At 41.0% G+C, this 13320-nt stretch overlaps 1 protein-coding gene across 1 annotated transcript in view; it reads left to right on the top strand.

Moving 5' to 3' along the window:
- Positions 1 to 13320, top strand: part of lrpprc (leucine-rich pentatricopeptide repeat containing) — a 63216-nt gene that overhangs the window by 38783 nt on the left and 11113 nt on the right. The window contains exons 26-33 of the mRNA XM_053332728.1: positions 3681 to 3749; positions 3876 to 3966; positions 4588 to 4730; positions 6567 to 6690; positions 7721 to 7847; positions 11071 to 11159; positions 11251 to 11455; positions 13180 to 13307. Coding sequence (XP_053188703.1) covers positions 3681 to 3749; positions 3876 to 3966; positions 4588 to 4730; positions 6567 to 6690; positions 7721 to 7847; positions 11071 to 11159; positions 11251 to 11455; positions 13180 to 13307 — 976 coding nt within the window. The remainder of the gene's footprint in view (positions 1 to 3680; positions 3750 to 3875; positions 3967 to 4587; positions 4731 to 6566; positions 6691 to 7720; positions 7848 to 11070; positions 11160 to 11250; positions 11456 to 13179; positions 13308 to 13320) is intronic.

Here is a 13320-nt window from a genome sequence, read left to right on the forward strand (position 1 = left end):
ACAATTTCCCAGAGCACAATTTTGCACCACAGTAGTAGTATTTACCCATCAGTAGACATTGAGTAACATTAGCATTAAACTGATGAATGCAAATCCAGTATTCACTCTACTGTTTGTTCTCCAGGTAATATCTGATTTGAGCTGCTAAATGCTCCACTATCTTCATCAGCTAGTCACTCACTTTGTGTGTCTGTGGTTTGATGCTCGACAGGTAGTGAACACTAGTTTTATTTTAGAGTGTTGAGACTGAAGTTATAGACCAAAAAAAAAAAGACACCACCTTCTCCATATAAACGAGGGGAATGGCACACTTGGGTGAAAATTCCTACTAAAAGTCACCACTTTCACATCATACTTAGTTATTTCATCCATTGTTCATATAAAAATATGAATAAGTACAGCTTTCACAATCAACAGAACTTCAGTGTTAAGTGCTTTGCCCCTTTTTGTGGACTAAAGTTGGGGAAAAGGTTTTAAAAAAATGTCACTAAGATGCTAAATTTCAAAAGTTGCAACTCACTTCACCTTCATAAATGTTTGGATCAAAGTGTCTAAATAGCAAGTTCACTTCTCAGCTGTTCATCTATTACATCTAACACTTACATGACGATGGATATAGTGTTCAGGGTGATGAAAATACAATAGAAACATATCTATCACTCAAATATGCATACACTCACACATGCACAAATGCTTTTTCTCCTCCGTGAGAGTGTCAAGTGGCAGTCCAGAGAGTGGTGTCTCTCTTTAGGCTGTGTTTGGTATAATTGGCAGCTGATTAATCACAGCTAATTAAATGTAATGATAGAGAAAGGTGGCCAATTTTGTGCTAAATGGTCATGGTTAGGTAGAGGATTGTTAGGTGGCCGGGCCTATTATTGCGGCACGCGCATATGTGTGTTATGGTCAAGGTTAGGTAGTATTGCTAAAGAGAGGTGAGCCATTATGTGTTTTTGTGTTAGGGAGAGGGGTTTGGCCGTGCGTGTGTGTGTGTTTGTGTGTGTGTTCGGACTAAGTGGCCAGGTGATTAGTGGAATTAGAACATTAGGAATTGAGATGGAGAGGGTTTGTTAATTGGAGGTGAGAAGAGGTCGGCTCGATCCTTTTTTCTTTTGGCGTACATGCGTGTAAGGATACGAGAGAAACCTTTAAAGGTGTTTTAGCATCTAAAGGCCACAAACGACTCTGAAAGAAGCAAAGTGATGGATTGTAATACACTGTATTATACTGTGTGTGTGTTTGTGTGTGTGTGTGTGTGTTTTTAGAGGATTGTCTCAATAATCTGACCTGGTTGTCCTTTTTCCATTATCTCTGTCTGAAAGTGAGAGTGTATCTGCTGATTTTTGTTTGCTTCTACTTTGTATTCTTTTGATCCACCACTGCATGTATAAATTATGTTCCTTCTGAGGATTTTGCTTCCTGCCCAGATTAGGGAGATTTATCCTGACGGATTCAGAATCCCAAACACATATAGTGTGTGTGTGAGTGAGTGAGAGTAGTAGTGTGCGAAGGCTGCTTTGGGCCTGCAAGACTTCACCAAGTAAAAGATTTCTGAGGCAAAAGATGGAGCACTCGCTCTGGGCCTAGTCTCTAAGAAGATTAGACAGGCTGAGAGAGAGAGAGTGAGCACAACACATTTTAATTTGTCCCTTTGGCTGGCTGGGTAAGAACATAATGCCTTTGCCTGGGACGGATAGAGGGATGGAGAGGCAGGGGAAAAGACCGAGGCGGAGCAGGGGAGATTTGGAGGAAGAGGTAGGGATTGAGAGGAGTGGGGATTGAAAGAGGAAAGGATGATGGCAGCGAGGGATCGTCAGAGAAAGGGATGAAGCCTGTCTTTTCTTGACTTTCCCCGCCCTCTCACAGTATGATGGGCCCCCATCAAAGAGGCCAGCGGGGATTGAGCGCTGTTGATCCCCCGTTCAGATTAACGTCCTGGCAGATCGCTCTGTCTCCTTTTTTTTTTTTTCTTCTCAGCCAGATTACCAGGAGGAGAGAGGGGACGAAATTTCTCAATCCTAGTCTTATTGGGATTGTATCAAAGCCCCAAGAGACAGATGAAATCCTGATCACTGTTATTCCAGGATAATAATCATCTAGTCACTCCACGTATCAGACTAAATCTCAGCTACACGAGCCTGCAGATCAATCTATGTCAGCCCTTATTTGACAGCCCACACACTCTATCTGCATATCATTGTGTCCTAAAAGTACTATAAGTCTCCAAAATGCGATGGTCTATTTACAGCTTTTGGGACTCTACAGTCAGTACATTTTAAACCTTCATTCATATTTTTAACCCATAATTTTGCATTTAAAGTTGAGTGCAGTGAGCAGTCTTTGCTGTTTTCTCCTGTGACCTTGGCCAAATGAATATTCAGGAAAACAAAAGACTTGAGTGTTTTCTCCCACTCAAATCTTTATTGGCATGAGATTTACAAGATTAAAAAAAACAGTTAGAGAAACAGTTAGAGAAATTCACAATATTTTCAGCCTTTATGAAGTCTTTTTGTTGGATTAACTTGGAGCTCTGTACAAATGTCAGTTTTGAGTCTTTGAGTCTGTCATGAGCTTTGGGGTGTTTCTCATCTTTCGCCTTTTCACTGTACACAAAAAGTGTCTGTGATTATAAGATTCTTTATGACCAATAAAGACAATTTAAGATTCAGAATGCCAGTCATTAAAAGGTTCTAGTATAAATCAGAACTGTTTAATTCAGTTGATCAGTTAGATTTATTGGATGATTTCCCAAAATATTGAATCAGTTTATCTTTATTAAAATTGATTTAATGAAGCACTAAATGAGGATAGATCGATCTTGTTTTAAGATTAGATTTTGTATTATTTTTTGGTTGTCCACTCTACAGTGCAACATGAACTATAGTGTCATCAGTCCACACAAAATCAACTCAGAAAATAAATTGCCAACAATTTTGATAGCCAATTACTAATTTATCAAGCAAAAATATCAATCTTTCACTGGCTCTAGCATCTGAAATATGAGACTGGACTGCTTTTCTCTGTTTCATATCATTACACATTGACTATATTTAGGTTATGAAGTGTTTTTCAGGCAACATGAGCAATTTGAAGATGCTACTTTGGGCTCTTAGAGCTTGTGATGGACATTGATTTTTCAGTACTTTCTGATGTTTTTATAAACTAAATGATATAGGCCTATCAGTTAATAGAAAAAACTGAAACTGAAAATAATATTTAGTTGTAGCCCAACATTACAGCTTTTTAAGTCTGTGTTTGTAAGGGTCCTGTAAACACATATTATTGTGGAGCAGTTATCTGGAGGGATGCACTGGCATTTATGTACTTTAATACTGCGACTTATTCAAGGCCAAATACACATTAACTTCACATTTCTCCTGTTAGATTAAGACAGGTTAAAGTTCCTGAAAACACATCAGGTTTAAACTGCTGCACTCCCATCAAATGTTTTAAACTAGCGCTATATCCTTCTATATTGATTCTGCAGCTATAATTGATGTATATTGGCTAAAAGCAATATTTAAGATGTTCTCAAGGCTCAGTGGGTTTGTATGGATCAATAGTCATTTGGCCTTTTGATAATGCGTTATGGATTTAAGTTGCGTATATAGCCGTGTATATAGCTGTTTATCTACTCTCTTGTTTCATTCCTTTGACGTTAACTATTTTTCTTTTTGTAGACCCCTGGGCTGAGGGCAAGGCCTGGGCGCCTGCAGTGGTACGCAGAGAAATGCATCGCCAGCAGCCAGGTAAAACACACCGACAGACACACAGACTGAACTAATCAAAGCCACAAAAGAAATTGAAAATGGAAACATTCCAACTTAAATTGTACATTGTTGTGTTTGTGTGTGTGTGTGTGTGTGTGTGTGTAGATGGAGGCCTTGGAGCAGATGGTGGACATGACCGCCAAACTGTTTGAGTGCGACAGAGACGAGATGTACAGTTACGTCCTCCGTTTCTGCAGTAAGTGTCTTTCTGACTTTCATTTGTCTGTTTGTTTGGACTTTTATTTGATTTCTCTCAGTTTGTGTGTGTGTGTGTGTGTGTGTGTGTGTGTGTGTGTGTGTGTGTGAATGCCTGAACTCCCACCTTTGGGTGCGTGAGTGTACATTGCTCCTGCCTGTCAGGCTGTGTGTGTGTGTGTGTGTGTGTGTGTGTGTGTGTGTGTGTGTGTGTGCGTAGAAAGACGGAGAATGGGATCAGTCAGAAGTAAGCAGAAGACATGGTGTGATTGCTGAGAGCAGATGTGATTGGAGTGTTAAAGCTGATTGTCAACCCATTAAATTGCCAGCACAGTTCCTTACACACATACACACCAGTTAGTGTGTTTTCTAAATTACAGCGTGCTTGAGGGTCAGTCAGTTGATCAGATTAGTGCTTTGATTGCCCTCTCTCAGCATGGAGCGCTTTGTCCAAAATTACTCTCTGGTGCAGCCTTGAGTGTTGAGCTATAACCAATATGGGCCAACCGTCCAACCACATAGACCTTTATGTGGTGACTTTTATAACACATTATATAAGAAAACACCTTTTCTCATATTGTCTCGCTCTCTAACCCACGTCTGTGTTTCTTGTTGTTTTCAGAGGCGACAAACAATTGGCAGAAGGCCGAGGCAACGTGGACAAAGATGCAGGAGGAAAATGTTATTCCCAGGGAGAGGACCCTGCGCTTGCTGGCAGACATCCTGAAGAAAAATGGCCAGGAGGTGCCCTTTGAGGTGCCTGAGGTAAAACTCCACCCATATAATAGGTAGTCTGTTCTTCCCACTAAGGCTCATTACACAGATCTGTTATTCAGAAGAATAATTGCCAGGAGGTTCCTGGGGGGGGCGGCAAGAGATTCCAGAAAGCGCTGGAGGAGGATGAGGGGAGTAAAAATGCCAGCGGTCAAACGTAACTCGCAACCATCCAGTAATGACGGTTGAATACACATCACAAAGGTGCCTGTGCATACATTTCTGTCCTTAAATCTGGTGAAACCTTGATGTAGTCCTAAAATAATGAACAGAACAATTTGTATAATCTATTCATCTTTAAAGTCATTTAAAATTTAAAATGACCGAACATTTTCTTACCAGCTCCTCAAACATGAGGATTTGCAATTTTTTTTTTTTTGTCATTGTATGTTGAACATCTTTTTTTTAATTTGGAGCTTTCATTGTACGAAGAGCAATATGTAGACTTTAGTTTGAGCTCTATTCATACACAATTTTCTGACACTTTATTGTTTAGTTGATTAATCTTTAATAAACATCATTATAAATTATAGAACCACCTTCATATTATCATCCTTTCATCCTTAATGAATAAACATGAAAGATGCAACAGCTCATTTTCCAAAAAGCCAAATAGAGTACTTCATTATTGCCAATGCAAAATTGCAGTGTTACAGCAGCCAAATCACACCTGAATCACAAAAATGACAAAAGGACACTCAAAGAAGTACTGTAGATAATAATTAGTATAATAGAAACACAGAGTAACAAAGTCATTTTAACTAGAACTGAACTAAAATTGAAAACAAGGACCCTCAAACTGAATATATACAATGTTAGTACCTAATATTGTCCTGTATTGATATGACAAGGTGCAACAGAGATGAGTACAGTCATGTATAAATTCAAGCTGCACTCATTCACACTTATTTTCACACTTATAACACTACAAGTTGATAAAACCATTGCTTACTGAATAGATTAACCAAAGAGCAAGTTGACCTCACCCTCTGATCATAGGAACTGACCCCAAAAGAAAAACTCTTATCAGCTGCTCTTCATGCCCCCACCTCGCTCCACTTTAAGCCTCTGTTCATTACATGTAGAGGAAACAGGATTGAAGCTCTGATCTGGAGTGTGGTCAATCAGACAGGCTGGGCTGGTGAAAGGAATTACAGCTTGATCTGTCTGTAAATCTGTAATGCCAGACTAATTTAGCCAGCAGCTAAATGCCACCATATGGCTGCCGCTGGATGCTTAGTTATATATGTGCATGTGTGCTCGACTGTCCAAAAGACAAAATGAAGTAGACAGAGACTGAATATTAAAAAAATAAAGTAATAAATAAGTAATGACACAGAGTGGAGCTTTTGCTTTAAATAATATAATAATTCTATTGCTTTGTGCTCTGTTGCTCCATTCCTCCTCGCTGCATTTTTTTCCTTTTCCACATATGAGCAACCGCCCGAAGCATGATGAAACAGGAAGTGATTGCTGTTGCCTGGAGCGATGAACTTGGTGACCCCTGGGGCTCTTCAGTTGACACCCCCGCTCCCACACATACACACTTTTAACACACACAATTTTTCCTTGCCCCTTGGGTGCCAGACCTAATTTGCCCCCAGCCAATACAGCTTAACCCCCTCCCCTCGCTGCTAGACGGGTGACCGAGCATTAGGGGACCCTGCCCTGGCTCCCCCAGCATTATTGCACTGTCATACACACACCAGCACACAGTTCAACATGTATACAGATGTGTTATAGTTCCGAACGCCTGACGTAGCCGTGTTTTGATGGAAACATCAGACTGAGTTTCATCTCTGTTTTCTCTGTGTGTGTTTTTTACAGACCTGGTTTGAACAAGCTGCCACTGCAAAGCAGGCCAAACCAGCAGCCATCCCCCCCAAAGTAGAAAGTGGCGGTGACTACCAGGGCCAACTGCTGTCCCTCTGTAAGAAAGGGAAAGCCAAAGGTAAGCAGCAGGTCTATCAACACAGTATTGTTGATGACATAGACCTGAATAAACACTCGAAATACGTCAACAATCGAAAGTGTGTAAAGTTTCTATTTGAAGCTGCAAAAAGAAGCTTTTTTACCATTAGCTGGCAGAAAGACCTACATCCCAGTTTTACGTACTCTCTCTCATCATCTGATGAATATACTCTAAGTCTGGTACATACTCTTATTTTAGTTCTTTAATTTGCTTGATCTTTAGCTTTCTAGATATTCGACTTTATTCAGCCATTACTCATTTTCTCTGCTAGTTTGTGCAGCACAGATAGAGAAGTGCAAAGTGGGAATTGTCCTTTGTGTTAAGGACCAGATAAATAACCATTGAGGTAAAAAGTAGTTCATCTGACCACATCTAAAGGCAGTAATGTTTATAGCTGTTCCAAAAGGCAACGCTCAAAGGCATGGTGAAGAAATACAATCTGTCCTTGAAGGCAAACATTGTGTTGCAGTTGTTTGCTCACACGAAACGTGACAGAAATGGGAAGAAGAAAGAGGCGGGGGGGACCTTGTGAGAAGTTTTAAATAGTTTAAAAACTGTCAAACGCAGCCATCTGAATGCAGACATCAAAAAGGTATGTTTGGGGAGGGGGTTTCAACCATCTGACAAGCACCCTCAGCTCATATGCTTGACTCTTCTGGTTTGTGCTGCAGGTAGCATAAAGTGGGCTTCTGCTTGAAACAGCTGGTTTCATTTTTATACGTAGCAGTTAGAGCTGCATACAGCAACCATACTGTCTAAATTTAGAGAGACAAGCAACTAGTGAGCTAAAAATGACTCAAACCTTTGTGTGGAATCGATGTGTAGGCAGCACAGAATTTCATATGAATTTTAGTTGAGTGAAAAGAAGATATTAACGTTGTCTTTCACCGCTGTAGCTGTCTGAAAGCAGATTACTCTATTAATCCAATAATATGAAGATTATCTCAAATTCTGCTCTGGCCTCTGACCTTTCTTCTTTTTCTCTTGTCATCTCACTCTCTTTCTATAGAAGCCTATGGCATGCTGAAGGAAGCCGATAAAAAGGGTGTGGTACTGGGCCCTGCCCCTTACGACCACCTGGTCCGTGCCCTGTTGGCCGAGGGCTCCATTGATGATGCAATGGTAGTCAAGGAAATGTGAGTACCTTCACGTTTGTGTATGTGATAACAAACAGCACGTTCAGGTCAAAAGAAACAAAAAGGAAATGTTTTACCTTATTCCAAGTTCTGTCAATGCAGAAATATGAGAAATATGATCCATGTCTCTCCAATCTTTAAAGAACATCTGATCTGCTCATAATTCTGTAAATTTTTTTTATTACATGTGAGAATGGTCTAAAACATAATCTGATTTTTGTCTTGGTATCAGGCCAATGTGTGATTTCCAGCCTGTACCAGCACTTCTACCAGTGATTAATGGCAGCAATATACAGAGAATTCATCCCTTCTTTAAATGTATTTCAGGCCACTATGAGTCACATCATTAAATATTGACATTATATATGACGATATTTCCCCCCTAATGGCAGACAGGCTACACAGTAGTGTGTCACTGTTATAAACCATAACAAACTGACAAATACAACTTGTAGTGTGGTTAATACTCTGCTACTTTCCCCCGTCTCCTCAGTCTGTGCTATTGGGTCACCACAGGCTACAACTACATCTCCTCTATAGACACGAGGATTATAAAACTGATTGTGTACTAACACACTCAGCCCTGCTGGATATGAACAGTGGTTCATACTAAGCCCCAAGATACACACACAAAGTCGCATGTACAGATTAATTTGGGTTTTCTGGGAAGCAGGGGACTTTGTGCAAAAACATCAATCTTCTTCCAATTAGTAATGTATCGTGCATTGTTGTGTTACGGGGCCATATCAGGACTTGAGCCTGGAGACAAATGGATGGACAGACAGAGGTATTAGAGATCTGAGCTTAGTGCAGCTCTGATCTTTATCTCTCTTTGTCCCTTTCTTTAGATCATTTTCCTTCTATAGAGGAAAACACAGAACAAAAGAGTTGGAAAAAAAAGAAATTATAATAATATGATACACTGAATGAATAGATGCAGTTACTGATTTGTAGAGAAAGGGGAGAAACATGTAAAAACATCTATTACACGATCAGTCTCTTCCCTGTTTTCGTCTGTCTCCATGGTTCACTCTCTTATGTTATGAGGAATAATCATATCAATTTTAGACCCGTGTTTCAACAAGCGCAAGGCAATACAAGTGATAACACATCTCCAGTCTCTGTTTGAATTGGTTTATGGCATCCCTGCCTGGATAAAAGCTTAGTTTATCTGCACTCTAAATGAGAAGTGAAATGAGCTGAGAAGAGAGTCGGGAAAAGATGGAAATGGGGAGCAACGGAAGGAGATAAAAAGGGCTAAATAGGAAAGGAGGAGTGAACAAGGGGAGGAGGGCGAGATTTAATCATGTACGAGGTTAATGAAGACGCTATAGGCATTAATTCTTTGTGCGTGCAGGGGAGGGGGTGGTGTTTGTTTTTGGGTAATCTGTACAGAATTGAGCAGCGGGGTGCTTATGGTGAGATTAAGGGATTGAGAGAGAGTGATGATGATGATGAGAGAGGGAGAGGAAGAGGTTGGATGATGGATTCATTGGCTCAAGCACAATACCCTTAGAGGGAGAAGGCGAGGGAGAGCAGCAGTGAAAGTGTGTGTGTTGAGAAAAGGTGAGTGAGAGACAGCCTCTAGAGATTTTCTCCCACCCGATAAGAATAATTCTGACCCCCACACCCCCACCGCTCGGCCTCCGCTGCAATCCGTCGGCGACCCTGTTACCGCTCCAATCTCTGCCGTGACCCTGTCACAGTGGCTGCCGGATGCTGCTTGGCCTGGTGTCGCCGTGGTGATAAGGATTGCCCGCCTGATGCTCAATTGAGCGGACGGATTAATCTGGTTGCAGGGCTATAATAATAAATGAAAAAAATAAAAAAAGAAGACGAGAGGCAAGCCTGATTGAGGTTTTAGTGGCAAAGAAATGAAAAGGAGGAGGGCTGAAAAGGACAGCAAATAGATGGGCAGACGGAGTGAAGGAGGGAAAGTCAGGAGGAAGAAGCGATGAGGAGCAGGGGCAACTCGTGCAAACCTCAATGCTGCAGCTTTCAGCCTGTCCCAGCCTCACCCTCCCAGATAATACTTTACGCAGATATACAAACGCACACGTGCTGCGGCTCAGCAGGAGGGAACATCACATATACCGTGACATCAATCAACTGTTTGATGTCTGTATTATTTTCAGGGTCACAGCAGGCGTTTTACAAGAGGCTCAGACTAGCTGTCAGTCAGATTTGTTCCCATTGTCTTCAGTCCTTCAGCTCATGTATTTATCCACTCGCTCTCTCTGTGGAGTCTAATGCTTTTCTATACGTGATGCCTTGTAATGGAAAAGCGCAGAATTTGAACTCTAAGATGCCACAGAGATATTAACTCATCACCGATTAAGTTAGAAATAATGGACCTTCTAATAGCTACGACAGTCCACCCTCGGTCAGAAGTTACATGTTACACCCATCACTCAGATATGGATAAAAATCATAGTATACTTAATCTTGTATCAGCATATGGAAATATAAACTGATCATCCCACGTGGGATTAGTTACACATGATAATACCACATATAAATAAAGTAATCTGGCAGATGACATACTCTGTTTTGCACGTTCTTGCACAAAAGATGGTAAAGTATATAAAAGCTACAGTGGCGACAATTTTAATCTAGCTGTCCATATATTGTCCAGATAATCTAACAATGAAAAAGTTACTAAAATAATTTTAAAAAACATTCTTAGATGTTAGATTGTAAATAACAAATGAGGTTGTCAGCACTCACAGATAAGTGTATATCACTTCCTTAATGATGCCCAGCAACAAGAACATCAATGCCTTTCAGCTCTAAGCTTTTCTCAGTGTTACAGTAATGCTTCATCATTAAAGTAGCGATACACACTTATCTGTAAGTGCTGATGACTCCATTTGTTTTTTTATTTTTATTTCTTTTGGTCTGCACCCATTAACTCTCTCAAGACTGTGAGTTGAGCATGTCAGTTCTTTCATTTAAGTATTATGTAAATCCAACATTGCTACAGTGTAGGCCCCAACCTTACACCCCAGTGTCATAGTTAAAACTTAACAAAACCATTATTTTTATTTCTTTTGTCCCTGGGAGAATTTGGTCAAAAACAGTCAAAAGGTCAAAATGAAGTTTAAAAAAAAGTTATTCTCAAATAAGATTTTTTTCTTTTTTGACACAGATAAGATTTTTTTTTATTGTTGACGGGTGACAACTAACCAAGTAAAAATACTTTGTCTCTTTGTGTTTCTCTCAGTGCTGCGTCCCATGTCCCAGGTTTTGCACTGAGTGATATCGCTTCTAGTTTGCTCATCATCTCATACAGCAAGAAAGGCAAGGCAAAAGGTAAGGAATTTACACACGCACACACACACACACACACACACACACACACTAATTTTATGCTCAAAGAAACTCACGTCTTCCTCCTCCACAGAGGCTCTTGAGACACTGAAGTCTACGCTGAAGGCAGACCAGGTGCCCTCACACCTTGCGGTCACCAGACTGGTTCAGGGCCTGGGTAGCTGTGGTGATGTTGCAGGAATTCAGGAAGTGGAAGCACTGATGAAGAGTCTTGGCACAACCCTAAACCTGTCCAGCATGTTGTTTATCAACAACATGGCCATTGCACACATCAAGAGGTAAGTCTTGGAAGTTCTTATGTGGAGATTTTTTTAAGTTGGGGAGGCACTTAAAGCTTATCTATAAAATGATTTAAACATTTCTGACATAAACTCATGCATTGTCTCATTCATCTACAAACAATATCTAAAGACATCAGACTAATTTGAAACATCTTATGATCACATAAAAAACACGTAGGAGCTATGATTTAGGATTTTGTTTATGATCTGCATGTGAAGCTTTTCATTTATGTCCCCAAATTGGACATTTGGAGTAGGTTCATATCCTACGACCTTTATCTCTGTTCCTTGCTGACAAATACCAACCACATATAGTCAAATAGAGTACAGACAGACATGGTGAAAATTGGGCAGAACAGTGAAACAGATCACTGTAGCTGCATGTTGCATGAGCAAAACATTATAATCTCAATTTATGACTCAATTCACCATCCAGTGTGAAGTCTTTTATGCGGTTTCTCTCTTGGTGTTACTTTGCAGCACACAGAGATAAACAGTTTAATGGATTACCAGCAGGCAAGAGTGTGACAAGACCCAGGTTGACACACTGTTAAAGTAAAAGCTCACAGAGCGAGTGGGGCGTCAAGTACAAATAGGAAACCTAGGCATAATAGGATTATTCATAAATTCCTTTTAATGTCATGAAAGCACCCATCCTCCACTGCTGCTGCGTCCCTTCTGAAACAACACAGAACAAAATATGAAACACATTGTGCATCAAACTTTCATCGTGCTACTTGCCGCATTAGCGCTGTCCCCCAGCTCGAGCCGCACCGTCCCCATGCCAACTCGGAGGGACAGCAGGAAGTGAAGAATTGCAAGACGGTCTTACGCCCGATTGGCCATCGCAGCGCAGGCCTGTCAGCTTGAACCCTGACCTCGGGGAGCCGTGCTCTGAGCGGCTCTGACACGTGCGTGCCCACTGCGCCTGAGTCAAGCTGACTGGTTAAGAGCCGGGGCGGAAAAAGCTAGCAAGCCCAGAAAGCGGAGCGCCACATTTAGAGGGGCCCCCCGCTGAATTATTCAAACGGTCCCAGTCGCAACAATCAGCATAGATATGTTCCCCCACCTCTGGACACTCACACATACAGTATACTTACACACAGACGCGAACACACCGTGTATGTTAAATATTCATTACAACTGGTGACGGTGGGGAGGATGCGGGGCATAGAGGAGGGGAACGTAAAGTGTTACCATTGAGTCCAGGTTGCCACGTTGAGTTGTTTGAGATTTGTAGTGCTTTGTTTGGTAGCGGCAACCTCAGCAGAAAAACATTTCACAGTACGAGTGTGTATAACTGTCACATCAGTCAAGAATGAGACTGTCTGTGTGCAGTAGACCGTTTCAAGAGGGGGAAAAAAATGCTTAGAATGTTCTTTTATTAACTCATTTCTCTTGAGACAGAAATCCCTCCAGCTGCTGAAGCTTTTGGGAACATTTTCTTTATTGGCAGGACAATCCAAGTCCAAACACATGATACGGGGACATTTTATTGCACCATTAAAGCTGCGTTTGTTCCTGCTCCATGGGGACAAATCACACTTTGAAGGGCTTAAATGGAGAAGAATTATGGATTGGTTAATTACTAATAGATTGTTTTCATCCTGTTTTGGCTGATAGATAGATTTTTACCTGTACAAATGATTCGGTGTAGCTCTTAATCTTTTTGTGTGAGTACCATAATATAATAAACAATCTGACTACCCATCTTTCTGCAGTGGTGACTTGGACACAGCAGTAGAGCAGATGGAGTCAGTATACACCAGTCCAGACAGCACGAATCCCAGTATGTCCTTCGTCTTCAGAAAGGTTTTGGAAGATGATAACGACAAAGCTTTGGACAAGTGTAAGACACACAC

Source organism: Scomber japonicus, chromosome 14, assembly GCF_027409825.1.
Source record: "Scomber japonicus isolate fScoJap1 chromosome 14, fScoJap1.pri, whole genome shotgun sequence".
NCBI lineage: Eukaryota > Metazoa > Chordata > Actinopteri > Scombriformes > Scombridae > Scomber > Scomber japonicus.